The following is a 20,033-nucleotide window of genomic DNA, read 5'->3' as shown; positions in this document are numbered from 1 at the left end:
CTATGTGCGGTATCAAAGGTGTCGAGGAGGAAATCCTCCTCTACTGGGTCAGTGTGTAACTCTACCCCGTGATAATGTGCCGCCCTCTGAAGTAGGTAGTGGAAACCTAGTGAGTCTTCCGGTGGAGATGGCCTAGAAGGATAAAGGTCATCTTGTAGGACATCTGGAATATCTGGGTTATTGTAGTTGTCCCATGGGTCTGGGGATCCTGTAGGGGTGAGGTCTTGGGGCACATCCCCTGGATCGTGATATGGGTCCCCCTGATTATCATCGTCTGGAGACGGGGTCGGAGAGCGATGAGGTGGCGGAGAAGGCGGCGGAGGTGGAGAGGGTGGAGGAGGTATTCTGAAAGGGGAGGTAGCAGAGTCCTTCCTCTTTGGAGGTGGAGGCGGAGCCGGTTTGTCCAAATGCCTCTTTTTGGAAGAGTGCGCCAAATGTCCAGTTTTTGGATCCTTAGTAAGAGTTTTTTGTAAGGGATGCGGTGTAAACAGTTCCTGTGACAATGTTTGTTCCGTCGGCGCCGAGGTCTTCGGGGCCGATGACTTTTTAGGCTTGTCCGTGCCGTGCTTAGCACTGGGCTTGGGAACCTCCGTTTTCTTGGTCGGTGCCGAGGTTGGCTTCGGCGTGGAAGTGTCAGTGCCAAGGGCCTTATGGGGTTTGGTCGGTACCGAAGATGGCGCCGGAACGGAAGCACCGGGTTTCGACACCGAGGACTTCGGTGCGGAGCTCAGTGTCGAGGTAGGGGCCGGTTTCTTTTTCAGACAGAGGTGCGTTTGACTGCACCGCTGGAAGGCTGGCTCGAGCCCGAGCCGCCGGAAGGCTTATTTGGCTTCTTCACCGAGCCCGAAGGTGGGGTGTGTGAAGCAGTGTCTCTGGTCTTGCCTAGGCCCGGAGGCGAAGGTGTGACGAAGCCTTTTTGGGTGTCGGCGCGTGTGTGGGGGGTATATTACTCACGACCCTCTGCGCTGGGGTGATGTCCTCTACATCGGAGTCGTCTGCTTCGGAAGCACTGACTAGGTCCTCTTCGGTGTGCTGCTGTCCCGGATCTTCGACGTCGTCTCCGAAGAGGTCGACCGGAACGGAGGTCGAGGAGTGCGCCATGTTTCGTCTGGCTCTTCGGTCCCGAATAGTCTTTTTCGATCTGAAAGACTTGCAGGCCGGACAGTCTCGAGCCTCGTGTTCAGGGGAGAGGCAGAGGTTGCACACCTCATGAAGATCGGTGTGGGGGAATTTGGACCCACATCGAGGGCACTTCTTGAATGGAGCTCTTTCCATCAGCCGGGACCAGAGCTTGGGTAGGCCCGAAGGCCGCCGTCGACGACTGGAACCGAAGATTTGTCGATGAGAAGGTGATTGAGGAGATCGCGATCGAAACAATACCGCAATGTGAGTGAGGATTCCGCTTCGATCGTCGAACTGGAAATGTTCGGAACCTTGGAAATGTTCGGAACCGGAGCGCGATGATTACATCCGAGCCCGATGGAGGAAAAAAACAATCTGAGGATGGAGCCGAAGCCCATGCGCAATACGATCCAAGGGAGGAGTCACCGACCTCATGACTTCCAAAGACTTTCCAAGAGGAAAAACAAACTGCAAACATCCGTGCCCAACACCAGATGGCGATCTATGCAAAAGTGTATAATCTGCAGCTCATATGCCTCGAACAGACTATTTTATACAACTAAGATAGGGAAGCCGGAAACTCTACTAAGGAACTTTTTAAAACCATCACACTGCTGTCCAAGTCACAGCAGTCTAATGCATTCAATTCAGATCAAGCTATGTGCAATAAACTGGCTCTATACTTCCAGAATACGTTGCAAGTGATCTATAATGATCTCTTGAATACTTGGATGTTTCCGGATAAGCAATGTCAACTGTCTGATGAGGTTGAATCAACCCATTGCATACTATTCTGCTTCCATACAATTACAAACGATGAGGTACACAAACTTCTCGTTTCCATAAAATCCGGTTCACCTAAAGACTCCTGTCCTCCCACTATTATGCACATGGCTGCTAAGAAAGTCTGTGGCAAACTCACCCCTCTTAGCAATCAAGTTTTGGAATCAGGTAGTTATCCTGCATGCTGGATAAAAAGCAATGATTAGGCCAATTCCTAAATAGCTGACCCTAGACCCCTCTGAACCAAAGAACGATTGTCCAATTGCTGGCCAACCGATAGCTAAAATTCTGGAGAAGTCTGTGAACAAGGTGCTAACTGACTACCTAGATGCCAACAAACTGCTGGACTCCACACAGCATGGTTTTCGGTCGTATCACTCTACTGAATCAGTCCTGATCGTTGCAAGGAGGAGATCTGAAGAATAGTGGACGGAGGGGGTAGAGCAGTCTTAGACCGGTCAGCTGCTTTTGACACCGTGAATCACATGGTGTTAGTGCAGCGGCTGAAGGAGGTGGGGCGGGGGGGGGGGGTCCGAGGGTACTGCCCTGACCCTCCTCTCATCCTTTTTGTAGGGTAGGGGGCAGAGTCTGTATTGGGAGGGTCTGCAATCAGAGAGTTTCTATCTCCTTTGTGGGGTCCCACAGGGAATCGGCTTTATCCCCGACGAGGTTTAACATCTATGTCACTTCCCTGGCCAGACTTATTAGGAAGCATGGATTTGCACTGGTATCTTATGCTGAGGACTCTCAGCTTGTGCTCTCGATATCTAAGCAACCTGAAGAGACAGCTGTTATGTTTCATGCATGTCTGAGATTATGGCCTGGGTGAACCATAGCTTCCTGAAAATGAACACAGATAAAACAGAGGTTATAGAGTTTGGCCAGGGCCGACCCCTATGGAATGATTCCTGGTGGCCGGTTGGAGCGGGGGAATTCCCTTGCCCGGTACCTAAGGTTAGGAACCTCGGAGTCATCTTCGATGACCAGTTACATTTTGCTGCTCAGGTAAATGACCTCACCTCTTCCTGTTTCTTTTTAATAAAAACCTTGAGAAAGATTTTTCCTTTCATCTCACAGGAATTACAAAAGACAGTGGTTGTGGCTTTTCTGCTATCTAAACTAGATTACCGCAATGCCCTGTTTTTGGGCATTGATAAAACTTCGATGAGAAAATTGCAGTCCTTACAGAATGCCGCAGCAAGGTTGCTTCTAAATATACCTAGAGGACAATCAACCTCGGTAGGAATTAAATCACTGCATTGGCTCCCCGGGGGGTGGGGGGGGGGGGGGGGTGGGAAGGTGCTAAGGACATTCAAAAAATGTTTTTACCTTACCCCCGCTCGTGCACTTCGGTCTGGCAATTTAGGCCTTCTCCAGATTGCCAGGATCAGGCGGGCAAGATGGGGCGGCAGAACTTTATCAAATTGTGCAGCAATGTTATGGAATAAAATGCCAATGGCCATGAGATTTCAATCAAACCGACAGTCCTTTAGAAAGGAACTGAAAACGTGGCTGTTCACCTCGCTCTAGCTCCCTGGTAACACAGGCCTTACCATTTTTTCACATACACTAGCGCAAAGACGCCGTGGCATTCGAGCTCTATACAAATATATCCTATCCTAAAGGCACACGAGGTGTGGATCGGTGACCGATATCAACTTGTGACAGGAGTCACAGGGCTTGAAGTCGGTCCGATGAGACATCCTTCGTGCACCAGGAGTCAAAGACTGGAAAAAGGTGTCGACAAAAAGTCAAAAAAGACTAAAGGACACGATCTCTCCGGATCTGCGCTGGCTGGCGCGGAAAATTAAAGAACGGCCGTCAGCACGCAGGGGCGGCGCTCAAATAGACACTGCAACGTCATCCCGGCAACCACGACGACCGACGCTACCTACCAACGCGCAGGGATACTGCAACAGAACAATACTCCGGATCAAGTCTGATCCCTGGCGGCAATTCTACAGTAAGTAATCTATACCTACAATCTTTCAGATTGCCACTATGCTAACTGTAAAGCGTCCAGATACCTTAAGGTCAAGTTTGCACAATACAGAATTCGATAAATAAAATATATAAACCAGATTATCAGCCCAAATTACTGGAGTTTTGAACCCTTCTTAAATCTCGTATGGCAAAATTGTGGACCTATTTCAATTTCGGATCTAAATAGCTGCTGTAGAGCTTGCATCTCAAATCATACCAGTCTTAGCAGAGTTTATCTAGTGGTGGGAAAATGAGAGGCAGTGATGGAGGAACAAGCACTGGGGTACGGTTGGAGGACATGTGTTTAATAATGTATGTGGAGCTCAAAGTGTGAGAACAATGGTTGAACAGTCCTGGACTTAGAGCAGCCCCCTATAGTACGCTCTCTACTCAGAGGATTAGGAACACCAGTCTTACTTAATATACCTAAAGAGCGGCCAAGGAGGTAGGTAGGTAGGACAGTGCCACCAATAAAATGCAGGCTAGACCATCACAGCTTTCTAAGGGAATGGTGCAGCTCAATCTAGGCAAGGAGTCTCTGCTCTGCTAAAAGAAGCATTATGCTAATAACAGTGCTTTGTTTTCAGCAGAGGTGGGGGGTGCAAGGGAATGAGTGGCAGTAAGCCACTCAATAACGGGCAATCACTAACATCTTTTGTCATTTATGTCCTTAGGCCCAAATGATTTTTTTTTTTAGCCAAGAGAGGGAGGGATAAGGGGGGTGGGGTCACTAAAATGTTTGAAGAACACTGGTTTCATTTGAGCTGGGATCACTTCAAGGCTGCTGTGCTCAAGCCTGAAGATGTCCTTATGCAGGCCCTTCCTGGTGGCTGAACCTTGGTCTCTTTCGTATCAAGTCATAAGCTCCTGGTGGCTTTTATCTTCCTTAGTTGTCAGGGTCAAGCAGCAAGGGAATGCCAGGAGGAATTTCCATACTTGGGACCAGTCTGGAGAGAATGGCAACTAGCAGACAATCTACTTTTGGCTTCTGTTGGTGCCTCTCATGGTCTGGTGCACAGGCCACTTTGATGTGGAATCCCAAAACTGAAAACAATGCATGCTTAGGAGGTCAATGCCTTAACACATCTAAGTGGTTAAGGTGGCACGGCTTCTGCGTTTTTCTATTGCTAGCCAGTTTTCATTAACCCCCAGCCCTTGTGGCTCATTTGGATATTCTAAAGCCTGCCAGGCTCCTTTGGCCTGGGAGAAACCCACAACCCAGGATATAGGGGAGAGTGGGTTTCAACAAAGCACATTTAACCTAGGCTAATAAAAATGGGATACAGCTTGCTATGTTCCTCATCCACGAGATAAAACTAGTTTAGGACTAGTAGCAGATTTAGCAAAAAAATTAAAATTAAAATAAAACACTGGCATGCATAAATAAAACCAACATCTTGCAACACTCCGAGGCGACAACCAGGCCCTTGACTGGCTTTCATCTTTCCTAGTTGACTGCTCTCACGCAGTCTTACTTTTCTCCTTCCAATAGGCGTGCACTATAGATATTTTATCTCACTTCAAACAATGGATGAACGCTATCGCTACCTAGTTGACCAGCTATTCACTGATAGGCCCCGATTTAGAACTTGACAAACAGGATAATCCACTAAACACCCGAACTGACGAACTATTGGTCTGCCTGCTCTATATTTTGGGTGGGGCGGATTAGTCATGTTTCCCAGTATCCTCACTGGTTTTGCCATCAGGAACTAAGCACATACGGTGTGAACAAGAAAGGGGGTGGGGGAGACAAAAACCTAGGTAACAGGTTCAGAGGATACTTCATGGTACTAAAGCAGAAAAAAAATGTACACAGACTGATCATTCAAAGGTAAAAGAAAAAAAATTGACAACGAAGATAAGTTATTTGGTAGAAAAGAAAGGATGTAATGCATGCCTGTCACTTCAGTTTTCAGACTACCATTGTAAGATGTAGGGGTTTCAGAGGCTGTCCGTCAAATTGTTCTTTTAAATGTTTACCCATTTTCAAAAAGGTACCTTCATTTGAAAATGTTAAAAAAAAAATCAGTGTTGCAGATTGCTACACTTGGGTGGATATAATCGGTGCTTTAACAATTAACGAAGCTCCTTTAACAGAAGCCAAGGATATGAATGACTCAAAAAAGGGTTGAGAGCAGCAGAAAAAGAGAGGTTTGCTAATAAATCAAGCCAAGACCAGAAAAACAAGCAATATCAATGTCAGAATTTTTAAAAACTGGAAGGTTTAATAGGGGGAAACTGCACCTCTGACAAACCAGCATGAAGGTGTGTGTTTACTCTCCCCAAACCATAATCCACCCCCTCAAAAATAAAATAACAAAAGCATGCGTTACATACTTCTCGAGTTCAGGCACAGCGCCCCATGCCATATTCACAAAGGAATGTTTTCCAGTAGCACTTTCCTCCCTTCCTCATAATCCTCCTCATCAACGCTGACTAGGAGCTGTATAGCCTCTTGACCCACGGCCTGCTTCAGGGAGTCTGTGATAAATACACCTTTTAGGGCCTCGAGCAATGAGCCATTCAAGTAGTCGTTCCAGAAGGCATCCAAGTAAGAGAGCTCCGAGAACTTTATTTCACAGATAATGGATCCCAAATCCCGGGATTTCAGGACTGTGTTGGACTGGCTGAATACATCGAATTGTTTCTCCAGGCGATTCTGCTTGTTGGAGAGCACATTCTGACTAAGAATAGAATGGTGATTGCAGTACTCTGCTCTGACCCGCAAACGAATGCCTAGTATATGGAGAAAAGGAGGGAAAGAAAAGAAACCAAGAATTAGCAAAGAAAACAGAACAAACGCAGTGGGGAACAAAGCAATTTCAATCATGCAAATAATTTGAAAGGGTGTGTGAACAGGCCATTTCTAGCCAGCAGTTGAATGTCAGAATTTACACTAAACAAAGGAATCTAGGATACATTTGAAGAAAAAAAAAAATGTTGGAGTTAAGTGGCTGGACCAAAGAAACTCTGAGGTTGACCAATTTAAAGCCAAAGGACATAACCGGAATTGGAGAATGCAACTTACAACCAAGGCAATCAGGCTTCAAACCTTGCTACATTAAGTGCCATTTTAAATACTGGTGTAAGCGCTGTAGGAAATTCAGACTTACGGATCACATTAAATCCACTGTCCGGGATAGGATTTCACTCCATCCAGATTTTCATTAGCTTAGTTCAGTGTGCCGTTATTTGTTGTATAGGAAACCCAAGTGTACATACATGCTGTAGAACCAAAATATCCCCCTATGGCGTGAATCTGAACACCCCAGCCCTAAATGCAGAATTATCAATTAAGAGGTGCAAATAGCACAGTCTTATCATAATTTACATAAATTCCCACTGTAATCTAACTTTATTCCACAAATTATTATAAAACAACAAATATCCCAAGGAGAGCTACAGAACGTACAGAGCAACACATTGATAATACAGGAGATTTGTTTACATACGCTGAGCAAGGGGCCAAGAACTTTTTCGCCTTAATTTTTCTTTTCATTTTCATGTGGGTCATCAACCTGTGAAAGTATTAACTCAAAGTGCAATGATATCATGGTCACCCTGCAGAACATACCTCTTCCCTCCTCCCAAACCCTTAACACCCACCCAAGCACTTGGTCACATTTCAGTAGCCCTATCAGTCAACAAGTTAGTCTTGTGTGGTTAAGTTTCCTTTGTTCCATACCAAGACCAGTATAAATAAATTTTAAATGTCCGATGCCACAATGAACAAACTGGCAAAACTTCTGAGTGAAAGGTAATGGTCAGTAATTAGATTTTTGTAAATTGACAAGGGGCCAGAGGTGGAGTGCAATCATTTGAGAAGACAAAAATAAACTTAGTAGGCAGGTTACAACCTACAAATCAAACACTGATATTAGGAAGCACACGAAACCCCTTTTTGTGAATATATGTGAAGCAGGCTTCTGTTACTCTCCTGTAACGATTAACATTAACTGGTTTCTGAACAATTCCTTTAAGGACGAGGGATATTGATTATATTTTACACAGTACTTTAAGAACTGGCAAGAATAAACCTCATGACAGCCAGGAAATCTAGCTTAGTTCATAGGAAATGAAAACGTGAAACTCAGCGTATTACATGAGACTGCTGCTCAACCCATCTCATAATTTGACTTGATAGGAAGAGACCATTTAAAAAAATGTTGTTTTTTTTACAAACATGCATTATTCCCATCGGTATTTTTCTGAGACAGAATGCAGTTCCATATTAACAGCCTGAACTGGACCTTTATATGAAAAGATACACAATATATAACACAAAAACAGTACAGCATGGTGCAGTTGAGATGGTTTCTGGCTAGTATCCGATTGCGGAGTCACCATGAAGACTTCCTACATAACTCCCTTGTGGTCAGTTAGCTTATAGCCTTCTAACTGCAGCATTGCTCACATGTGGCTCACATTTGGAGCAGGTGTCCATTCACGGATCCATTTTTGACATTTGATTGTAGACATGTCTTTCACAGATTTTAGTTAGTTGTATTGCTGAAGCTGCTAAACTTGTATCACTGTGGTCGGTCCACACTTTTCTAGGTATGGGGGCAGTTAAGTAAAGTCTCTTTGGATTGACAGATGCATGATTTTAATTCAAAAGAGATGTTCAAGAGACTGATGGCTAGGAATCTGCATTTCAGATTTTATGGAGAAGGGAAACAAAGAAAATGCACCCCACATTAGCTACTGGTTATACACGAAATTCACCAGGTAGCATTCCCATCCACAGCATGAAACCATGAGCCTCATGCCAGGTATCAAAAGTTCATGAACTGCAGAAAGAAGGGATTCGATATAAGCAAAGGATGGGTCAACTCGATTTGTGGAAATCCTGAAAGCAAAACAATGCGTAATGCTAGAGATAGTACCATACAGATGGCTATACCTACATCTGCAAACACTTTCATTATTTAGAGAACAATCCCAAGGTGTGACGAGTTTGGTAAATACCGGCAAGCGAAGGTTCTTTTGTGTCTACAAGGTTAATCATCAGCCTACACGAACGATGGTGCGCTAGACAGATCCTTAATCATACCGTCAAAGGAAGTGAAATATCTAGGGGAACCAGTGTAGTGATTGAGCACCATCCGTTGACATTCAGAAACGTACAGTTTGTAAAGAGAGGCTAGACTCCAGTGATAAGGAATATAGTATATTACACACAGCCCCATTTAATGGAGTAATAATTCTTTCTTGGTTGCGGAAAATTGAAGTAGTAAAGTTTTTAAAATGTCACGACTTGTGTCGGACAGGCGTTAGTTTAAAGTTAAGAATTCAAACGTGCTTATAGACAGACGTCCTCAGTAGCATGGGAAGAACTTCTTATGGTAGAAGGATTAGCTAATCAGTGATAGCTTTGCAGGAACGTTGGTCATTACCTAGAGTTTAGGTGGCAGAACTGGGCAGTGTACCCAGCTGAGGCGACAATTTGTATCTGGCAATTAACGCGTGAAAGACAGCATCACCATATAACGGTTCTTAAAGGAAAGCAGTACCACCCGCAAGAGGCAAAATGCCATCAAGTGAAAATCATGCCATCCACAGAGCCCTCCTCACTTGTATTGGTCCACAGAATAGTGTGGCAAATGCACAAAATCTCATCCGTTAACTTAGACAGTCAAGCTATTGATGTCCTCAACCAACATTGGTGCAAGACTATATTCTAAGCAAAGGATCAGGATAATGAGGGTGGTGAAGGGGTAGTGTCAAAGAGCATGGCGTGGTAGTATATGCTTGATTTGGAGGCCTGATTGGGTAGTCTCTGGCTTTTATAAGGGGGCAAGCAAGAAAACCACCCTCTCCAGCATACACAAGTCAGTACTTTGCTTTAAAGCAAATTGCCTTATTTGACTTCAATCCGACACTAAAGGCCAATAGGTGAACTAGGCTGTGCTGGTACAGAAGCAGACCTGCCCATAATCAGTGCTGACACTGAACACTGCATGCACGACAATCTGGTTAGAAAAAACATATCAATGTCCAGAAGCAGTAATCGACATTCAAAATGCATACGTCCTATTTCTGTCAAGCCACATCAACTTCTAGAAAAAGTGAAAATACCCCTTGACATTTTTTAAAAGCTGCAACACGAAACCGAGAAATGCAGACAAAAAGGTGAAAAAACACCACACTGAATTTTGAACTATTCTTAGTATCCAACTTTCTGTTCTGATAAAGAGATAAGATTGCATTCACTTCAGAAAACAAACCGCGAAGAGGGAATATTGCATGTTTCGTTTTTTTGCAGTTTCTACTTTGGCCAGGTGGAACATAGCGATAGTACACAGAGTATTGTAGTACTGTTAAATGATGATATCTTAATTTTGAATGCACACTACATGAAGCAGACATATAAAAGATTACATTGTGCATTAAATGGACATGGATTAAAGCAGACATCTGATGCTCTATCTCCAATGCATAGAATATCTTGAATCGTGGCTCTATTTAGAAAAACGGATAGATTGCTTTCAGAGCGGACTCTAAAGAGAATCCGCATGCGCGTCCATTCTTGCAAGCCAAGACGGCATTCGCCCATTCCCTAATCTTAATAGGAAACATTTAACAGCAGGGTCACAGGCAGTAGGATTGTACAAATAAATATCAATACAGATTATACACACATGTACATTTAACAATTCGACTTGAGGATTCCAAGAACATGGAGCCTCGCATGCAAACCGAAGGGTTGTAAAGTGTTTGGATGGGAACCGCAGTTAGCAGTATGCTGTTCAGTCAAACCTCTAGAATAGTTTGCATATTGCCTCCCATTCAGCAGAAACACTGGCAGCAAAGTGTCCCCGATTATATAGGCAGCAAGTCCAAATGAAGCACCACGAATATGTATTCCTGCATCGCTCATTTACCACCCAATAGTTATGTTCGGCTTGAGGTGCCTCTTTACTGGGTAAAATTGAATTTGTTCTAAACATGTGAGCAGTTTAAAACTATCGTGAGCCATCATCACTGCAAACTTTATATACAGTCCCATGGGCTTTTGAATTTAGAAACTTAAATTCCTATCACAGAAAGAAGACTGTGTAGGTTTTTAAAAGCTTATCAAAACTGGTTACAATCTTTGTAGGTCGACTGTGGAATCTTGAGGCAAAGCAGAGACCATTTTTTTTTACCCATTCAGTACCTATTTTCATAAGCCACCTCTACTCCCCCTGATGTTAATCTTAGTCACGCTGTCGTCAGACCAGGGGGGCACAACAATGTCATATTTATGGTCAACATTAAGACAGTAGTGGGTCACCATAGGAAAAGAATGAGACACAGGATTGCTCCGACTAACCAAAAGGCACACTGCTCATGTGGAGACATTTTGGTGCTCAGCAGAATTTAATCATCGTAGGAGAGCAAAGGCTGCTGCCTGGGAGCAGCGAGGTTAGCAAGTTCAAGTTTGATGCCAAGAGGCAGATAAAGTTCAAGTTTTAAAATTGGTTTGCAGGCTTGCACACAAATGAGAGCAGGCTTTACGTTGTGCACCCCTGTTCGACAAAGCAGCCAAAAAAAATGTTCCAGCATGGATTGCGAGCTTCCTCCCAACATCAAATACTTTTTTAATTAACACTGAAAAAGTGAGTTTAACATTCCTACATCTTCATATCAAAACTCAAATTTATAAGCAAATACAGTTGTCAAGTAAGGCAGAAAATCCAAGTTGCGTATTGAGCTGTTTAGTATGAACTTTGCAAATTCATCTGAAACTGGCAATCTCAAGCACTGGCACAAAGCCCCGATTCTAAATAAAAACCCTAACAAAGCCATCTCATGTATCCTCCCCACTGCCCGCAACCTACCCCAACGGTTTAGCTTTTCCACATTTCCCATTCGTGTTGTGCTCCACAGATAATGCATGATGAATCTTTAGCTTTTGTTTTTTTGGACGAGTAACTTGTCAAAAGCAATACAGAAGCAGAAGGAAAAACAACCTTGTGTTTTTTAATCCCAAGTTTACCAGTGTCTGTTACTGCACCAGCTTTTCTGAGCGGCTTACTTATGCTTTTCCAATGTCGATTTTAACTGTGAACCGAGAGAAACAGGTTGATCTTTTAGCATTTAGCAAATTATACATTTTGGAGCAAGAAATTAGTTTGATACTGCACAGGAATATTACCAAAAAATAAAGCAAAGTCATTCTCTCCAACACTGGATACAGCCATTTTGAACTCTGAGCTACTGCAGATATCAGAAATCAGTGTGATCGAAAAGCAAGCAGTTGGCTTTGAACGTTTTTATTTTAGGAGTGGACGTCACTGAAGAACCACTGACCTACAACTATAAAATAGTAGTCACTTGAATATGCTAGAGTCTTCCTAGGTTACCAACTTTGTCTTACAGTGAAAGACTAGAGAGTAAGAAATGGCAGTAACGTATTAAAGCAAGTTCATTAGTGCTGTAATGAAGGGAGACCAGAGTCACCAAATTTGAGGCAGGATTTCTGAGCAAGACTACAGTTCTCAGCTGACCTTGGGCCGCAGTTCAAGGAACCACTTGGTAGTGCAACACCACAAATCTGCAAATTAAGACGAAGGAAACTTTCTCTTCAGCAAGATCTACTCGCTAGGGAAAGTAACACCTCCCAAGCAAAACTTTATTTTCTTATTTTGGACAAAATGGACTTACTTACCTGAAATACTGATGTTTTCCTACCTTAGTCATACATTTGCGATGTTTGAACTTCTAGCAAGCCTAACTTCACGGAGACTGTCTACAACACTTCTCAAACGGACCATCATGATAAACGAACTCCGAGCATGAACCAAAATTAAAACATGTTTTGTGAAAGCAGCTGAAGTTGGGCTGGAAGGTCAGTACTGTGTACGGACAACGTACTGCCATTTGCTTAAAACCTGCAAGCCTTTCTACCGATACTCCAAACAAATACATAGGAGGAATGCTAGTGCTCAGTGCGTCTTAAAGCTAATCCTCAGGCTTGAAGGACGACGCCACAGCAGACCCCAGAGGCTTCACAGAAACAAGTTGCTTACCTGTAACTCCAGTTCTCTGGCACTGGTGTCTGAAGATAGTCACTTGCTTTTGATTACTGGACTTCAGTCGGGGAATGCTATACACAACACAATAGCGCTTGTAGCTGATCCATCTCACTGGCTTCAAAGCCAATGAGGCAAAAGTCTCACTACACTTCTTACTTTCAAGTGAAAATATGCAATACTGATGAATGAATAAAAATACTTACCTGTAACGGTTATCTAGCGAGCAATCCGTTCCAGATTTAAAACCATTGAAACATTCAAGATGCCAGATTGGGCCTCAAAAACATTGTTCTCATTGAGGAGCAACACTTAAAACGGGTACATGTCCATTTAAAACTCTTATGAAGTCACTAGAGCTTATTTCTTAGGAACAGAGATCTCAGTCCTCGCTCGGGCTGTCATTTTGTCAAGCGTGATACACAAACTTTCAAAAGCAAGGGAAACGGTAGGCTGGATTTAGATTTGGGGAAGATTCTGAGCTTGCCAAATACGTCACTAGAGCAAGGCAGCCTCCATACTATAGATTGTAGCAGGGTCTGTCCAGTTAAGTTTACAACCACCGAAACAAAGCAAACGTGGGTATAAATGTACAGCATGACCTCAGAGGAGCTAGACTGCAAAAATCAAGACGTGTGACGTTGCAAAAGACCAGCCACAGCAGTCTTGCCTTCATTAAGATTGCCTTTAGGATTCTCCGCTGATTGTTGGTTGACAGGCTTTCAACACTACCTTCTGCACAGGGGACCTCATTCATTAGCCCACCTTGCCGCAACAGCACAAGCTTGCGGGTCAGAAATAACATGTCACTACGACTCAAAAGATGAACCCTTAAGGTTTTGATAATCGTTACATGATGGTACAAGAAGGGAGGTGAGAGTATACTGTAGGGCTTAGAATTAAACACACACCACTAAACTTCAGATGTAGAAACCAGAGGCCCGAGTCAGCATAGTTCAACAAGTGCATCAAATTGAACACACTATCTTTCAAGTGCTCGAACTAGAAAATCTGAGGGACAGAATGGCCGTCAGCAACTATTCTAAGGCTATACATTGGTGGCAAGAGCGTCAGTTATAAGGACATTCTTACATCTGTCACAATTTAAATACCTAAAAAACAAGAAAGCTGTATAGCAGCAAGGAGCAGGAATGAGGCACCCATAAAAAGTAGTATTTCAAGGAGGAGAGAACGTTTGCCATTTTTAACAAGTTTCCAACTTCCTATTAGGGTAACTCCATTGATCAAGTCCTGCTAGGTCTACCTTCCCTATTGAAACATGCGCAGAACTGTTGATGAGCCACTCAGTAAAAATAGGGTGCAATCAATGAAGCAAGCCCTTGCTCAGACCTTTCATGTTTTTTGCTCGATTACCCAGGCGACGAATGACTGAATCTTGTATACTACCCAGCTGCTTCACCGGAAGCACGCCGGCACTACAGTAAGTAGCCTTGCGCACCTCGTACCCACCATAAAAGGAATGTTTTCAGTGCCTTTTAAAAGTTAGATTTAGAAGTAGACTTCCTTAGCTCGATGGGTAGCTCATTCCAGAGAGTTTGACTACCAGGGATTACACTTCTGGCTCTTTAGATGCAGGGGATTGTCAAAAGTCCTTGACTAGCAGAATGCATTGATCTGGTTGGCAAGCAGGCGGAAAACCTGCCCCTATAACAGGGGCCCTTTTTGTGAGCTGCTCGGTGCGTAATAAAAAGCTTTAAACTGAAACCGTTTTGCTGGGAGCAAATGTAGTTTCCAATGGGTGGAGCTGGACTACCAAGGAGGGATAGTAAGAATTAGACTTACGGCTGCTTTCTGGCTCATCTGTAATGTATCATTTAGAGCAGCAGGCAGTCCTAAATATAGAGCATTTCCATACCCCAAGCTGGAGGCGATCAACAAATGCACTATTGTTCTCAAGAGTATAATCATGGACTAGTTTTAGAATCTTATTTAATGATCTTAATAAAAAGAAGCAAGTGGCCGTGATGCCTTGAATTTAGAATCTAAAGGAAAGCTCAGATTTTATCCCTCAGATTTCTTACTCGAAGAGAGAAAGGCAGATCACCCTAGTCCACTGGAAACCAACTGCACGCCCAAAGCGACAGGATGTTGCTTTAGAACAGTATTTCAAATGTGTCTGCTTTTAACACCTGTTTTTCAAATACTTGGCTACTGCTCTGAGGCAGTCCTGGAAACTTTCTAGGACACCTTTATTCACTCTCTAAAGAAAGAGCATCAACTGGGTACCTTCCGCTAAGACACCATTTTGAGACCCCAGAATTTAACTATTTTTGCTGTGTGTATATATATAACACACACACACACACACACACACACACACACACACACACACACACACACACACGCACACTTGGGCTCAAGCCTGAACACTGAGAGAAATCATGTCTCAATGGCTTAGCAGCAAATGCAAAAGGAGGGAGAAGTATCTAGATATAGGTCTAACAGAAAATATCGGTGACCTGCTTTAATTCCTATGTGGAAACCAATCAGGACATTTCGAACGGATCACAGAAATTACTTGTCTGGAAAGAACCAAAGTTCCACAATAAAATGCATGCCAACATGCCTCGCACGTTTTGGCAGCCAGCAGCAACCTTTCCAGATATCGTCGAGCTTTGTGTGGGCACAAAATTCCTATTCCAGACTTTGAAAAGAGACCTTGTGAAATTACAAGGCAGTACAGGTTTCAAGCTATAAATGCAATACATTTCTTTATTCTGCAGTGTGAGAATAAAAAGGAACTCTGATCTCTTCCATGCCAAAAGTTTTAGGTTACTTACCCTGTAAGCATAAGTTCTTGGCATATAGAGCTGTAGATTCACATGCTTTGCATACTCCTGCCACCTAATGTTGGGTCCGGATGTTTGTAAGTGGTTTTTCTTCGAATAACTCCTCCTTTCGGTGATAGGGCGCAATGGCATGGACTCCATTGTTTGTTTTCCCGTAAGAGTGTGAGAATGGAGTAAGTGTAGTGCAGAGATGACCATGCATATGTAATGTGAATTATGCGGATTATAAGAACTGCAACAACCACAGGTGTCCAGGGAGGGTGCATGTGAATCTACAGCTCTACATGCCAAGAACAGATGCTTACAGGGTAAGTAACAATCCGTTCGAGGCGTGTGTGCTGGAGATACATATGCTTTGCATAGATTGTATAGCAGTATTCGCCCAAAGTGGTGGCTAACCAGTGGGTGTTGCAGTTGTTTGAAAACGTGTTTTAAGCACTGCTTGTCCTATATTAGCTTGATGACGTGCTAATACATCCACACAATGTTTGGTAAACGTCCGTGGTGTAGACCATGCACATGCCTTACATGTCAGCTATGGGAATGTTACCTAAAAAGACCATAGATGCTCCTATTTTGCGAGTGGAATGCCCCCCCCCCCCCCCAAAAAAAGTTGCATCTATATAGTAGAACAGTGTTCTTAACATCAAGTGTTTGTAGAGCCCTTTCTGCTACTGAATCAGGTTGAGGAAAGAACACAGGCAACTTAACTGATTGGTTAATATGAAAAGCAGGGCCCAGTTTGGAAGGAATTTTGGGTTTGTACAAAGAACCACTCTCTCTCTATGAAGTTGAGAGAAAGGTTCTTCTAAGGTTAATGCATGTAGCTCACCAGCATATTTTAGTGAAGTGATAGAAATTAGAAAGACCACCTTCCATGAAAGAATAGTAATTCACATTTGTGTAATGGCTCAATAGGTAGACCCATAAGCCTTGTGAGAACAATGTGAAGGTTACAGACTGGTGCAGGTGGTACCCTGTGTGGTGGTATTCTTTTAAGGCCTTCCATAAAAGCTTTAATTACTGGAACTTTGAATAAGGATACATGTCTGTTTTGCAGATATGCAGCTACTGCTGCAAGGTGTAGTCAAATAGATGTGTAGTCTAAGCCAGCTTGCTGTATAAGCAAAAGATAAATAGTATTTTGTATAGCTACATCTAGTGGATCAATTGAGTTATCACAATATGCAAACATTTCCACTTTGCTGCTTAACATGCCCTAGTTGTAGGCTTTCTTGCTTCTTTAAGAATTGCCATACAAGCTGGTGGTAAGTTTAGGTATCAAAACTCTGACTTCAGGAGCTAGATCGCTAGGTTGAGCTCCTTGAGGTTTGAAAGTCTGATTTCTTCATTTTTCTGTGTGAGAAGTTTGGGAGTGAGGTGCAGCTTTTGGTGTGGAACCACTGACCGTTCTAGTAGTGTGGTGAACCATGGTTGACAAGCCCATGTGGGAGCCACTAGAATCAGTGTAAGTGATGTCTGCCTGAGTTTCCGAACCAGAAATGGAAGGAGAGGTGAAAAAGTGTAAGCAAATATCCCTGACCAGTTTATCCATAAGGCTTTGGATACATGGTGTAGGAATTTGGAGGTGAAGTTTGGGCATTTTGAGTTTACCGCTGTGGCAGATAAGTATTTGTGGGAACTCCCATTTTTGGAAGTATGGAAGGAGAACCCGGGATGAATCTCCCATTCGGGTATGTGCTGCCGCATCATGCTGAGGAGGTTGACAAATTGATTGTGCATACCTGGAAGGTGTTCTGGCAGAAGATGAGTCTTGTGATGTATTGCCCAGCGTCAAATAGTGTAAGAGGTGTGACAGCTGTAGAGTGTCTCCCCCTGTTTTTGTACATAGCTGTCATTGTTTGTCCGGACTCAGACAACTTTCCCTAGAAGGTGACGCTGAAAAGCTTTTAGTGCTTGATAAACAGCTAGAAGCTCCAAGTAATTGATGTGGAGAGTCTAGTGCTTGGAGTCAAGCAAACCCTGAATTGATAGATGTTGGAGATGGGCACCCCAACCTGTGAGATGCATCTGCAGTTAGTACGAATTGTGGAATATCAGGTCGATGAATGGCTGCCCTTTTGATAGGTTTTGTGTTCTACCACTGCAGAACCAACACTGAATCTGTTAATTGATCCGGTGATTGATACCAGTGACGTGTCAAGCATTGCTGTAGAGGACACGTGTAATCTCGCGTGAGGCACTATTGCAATGCATGATGCCATCATCTCTAACAGTTGCATGAAAGTTTTGACTGTTAGGTATTGGTTGTTTTGAAGGTGTAGCAAAGTTTTAAATTCTGGCTACATTGGGAGAGGCTACAGCTGTGTGTGTTTGTTTCGAGTTGCACCCAGATGTGGTTGCAGTTGTAAGGATTGATGGTGGGATTTTTGTACATTGACTGTGAATCCAATTGATGTAGAAGGTTTAATGGTAGCTGGAGTGTTGTAAAAACCTTTGCTGTGTGTTTGTTTTGATGAGCCAATCGTCCAAATATGGGCAGACATGTATTTGTAGTCTTAAATGAGCTGCAACTACTGCTAGATATTTTGCAAATACTCAGGGTGGCTAGTCACTCCGAATGGGAGTACTTTAAATTGATGATTTCTTGCTACCACAAATCTGAGATATTTGCGATGTGCTGGGTGTACAGGAAAACTGAAGTATACGTCTTAAGTCTAGTGTGGACATAAAGTCGCCATGTTGTAGAAGTGGAAGCACTTGTTGAAGGCTAACCATATGCAAGTGTTCTGAAAGTAGGTCTAGGTTTAAAGGCCTGAGATCTAATATTGGTCTTAGAGACCAATCCTTTTTGGGGAGTAGAAAGTAAAGTGAGTAAATGCCTGCGTCTTGGTTCTGTAATAGAACTGGTTCTATAGCCCCTTTTGTTGGAAGAGCTTGTACTTCTTGTTTCAGAAGCTGTTGGTGTTGTAGCGAGAGTTTGTGAATGTGAGGTGGGATATTGGGAGGATTGCTGTTAAGCGCCATGCAATAACCAGGTTAGATAATATCCCCCAAAATCATTTGTCTGATGTTATTGGTTGCCAAATGTTGTAATCTTCCCCTGACAGGTGATGAATAGTCAGGGGAAGTGCTAGCAGGTCACGGCTTTGCTGGTTAGTGGGCTGGGAGGTACGTGCTGGTATACCTCTACCTCTCCCTTTAAAATTGTCCCCTCTATATCCACCCTTGTAGAATCCTCTCGAGGGGGGATGATAGTGTGTGTCTTGTATGAAGATGCGACTGCATCTGTGAAGTTCGTTTTGGCACCTCTGTAAAAGGAGCGACAAAAGGAACCTCTGGTAGGAGATTAAAGTGCTCCCATAGATTTTGCTACTTCAGTATTTTCATCTTTTCAAGGGATTGGTCTATTTGAGGCCCAAAGAGATGTTCCTTATCAAAGCGTGCATTAAGAATCGGTTGTTGCACTTGTGGTTTGAAACCAGAAATTGAGCCATGCAGGTCTCCTAAGCAGAATGTTAGTGTTGATTCCTTTAGCTTCAGTATATGCAGCATCGAATGCATGCCTGATAGAGGAATTGTGGACTATTTTCAGGCCACTTTTTAATGTTCTTATGGGAGATATTGCAATATTTCTTACATCTCATCCCAGTGAGCTCCATTGTATCTGGACAACGGACCTTGCATATTAGCTACATGCCAATGGTTGGCTGATTGAGCAGCTACTCTCTTCCCTGATGCATTTATCAGCTTGGATCCTTTCCCTGGAGGTGGTGCCTCCCCGGTTTGTGAATCTGCCCTTTTACGGGCACGAGACCACTAAGGAATCTAAGGGCAACTGGCCTCTAATAAAAACGGGGTCAGAGGGTGAAGGGTTTTTATTTTTGTCGACCCTAGGTGTTGATATACGTGCTCTAACTGGGTCTTTAACCCCTTGGTAGCGGCGCGAATTCTGCCGCGGCGCTGGTGGGGTGCGGGGTGAGCGCGGCGCCGCCATGCTCGCGACGGAACCACTCAGTCATGAGTCACGGGCGAGCTGTGCTCATGACGGAGTGGTTCCGTCACGGCTTCGCCCACTCGTTAATTCGCCCGCACAGGCGGGGAATCAGTGACGCGTGGGCGGAGCGGCTGCAGCATGACGGAACCACTCCGTCATGAGCACACGCCGCCCGTGGCTCATGACGGAGTGGTTCCGTCGTGAGCACGCAAGGGGTTAAAAAGATTAGTATGCCTCATCATACCTTAACACCATACCTTTTAGGATAGGCAACATTTGTGTTTTGCAGGCGTTTCCCAAGGTTTCGAATAGGTAATCTTTTAGTCCTTCTGTGTGTAAAGGTACTATATTATAGTC

General features: G+C 43.7%; 1 protein-coding gene across 2 annotated transcripts in view; it reads right to left on the bottom strand.

Annotated features, from left to right (window-relative positions):
* Nucleotides 1–20,033, bottom strand: part of DEDD2 (death effector domain containing 2) — an 82,750-nt gene that overhangs the window by 24,762 nt on the left and 37,955 nt on the right. For both annotated transcript variants that reach the window (XM_085615590.1, XM_085615589.1), the window contains exon 5: nt 6,229–6,627. In XM_085615590.1, the coding sequence (XP_085471716.1) occupies nt 6,263–6,627 (365 nt within the window). In that variant the 3' untranslated portion in view covers nt 6,229–6,262. The remainder of the gene's footprint in view (nt 1–6,228; nt 6,628–20,033) is intronic.

Source organism: Triturus cristatus, chromosome 7 (genome assembly GCF_964204655.1).
Source record: "Triturus cristatus chromosome 7, aTriCri1.1, whole genome shotgun sequence".
In the NCBI taxonomy this organism is placed as follows: domain Eukaryota; kingdom Metazoa; phylum Chordata; class Amphibia; order Caudata; family Salamandridae; genus Triturus; species Triturus cristatus.
This window is presented reverse-complemented; position numbering and strand designations above follow the sequence as displayed.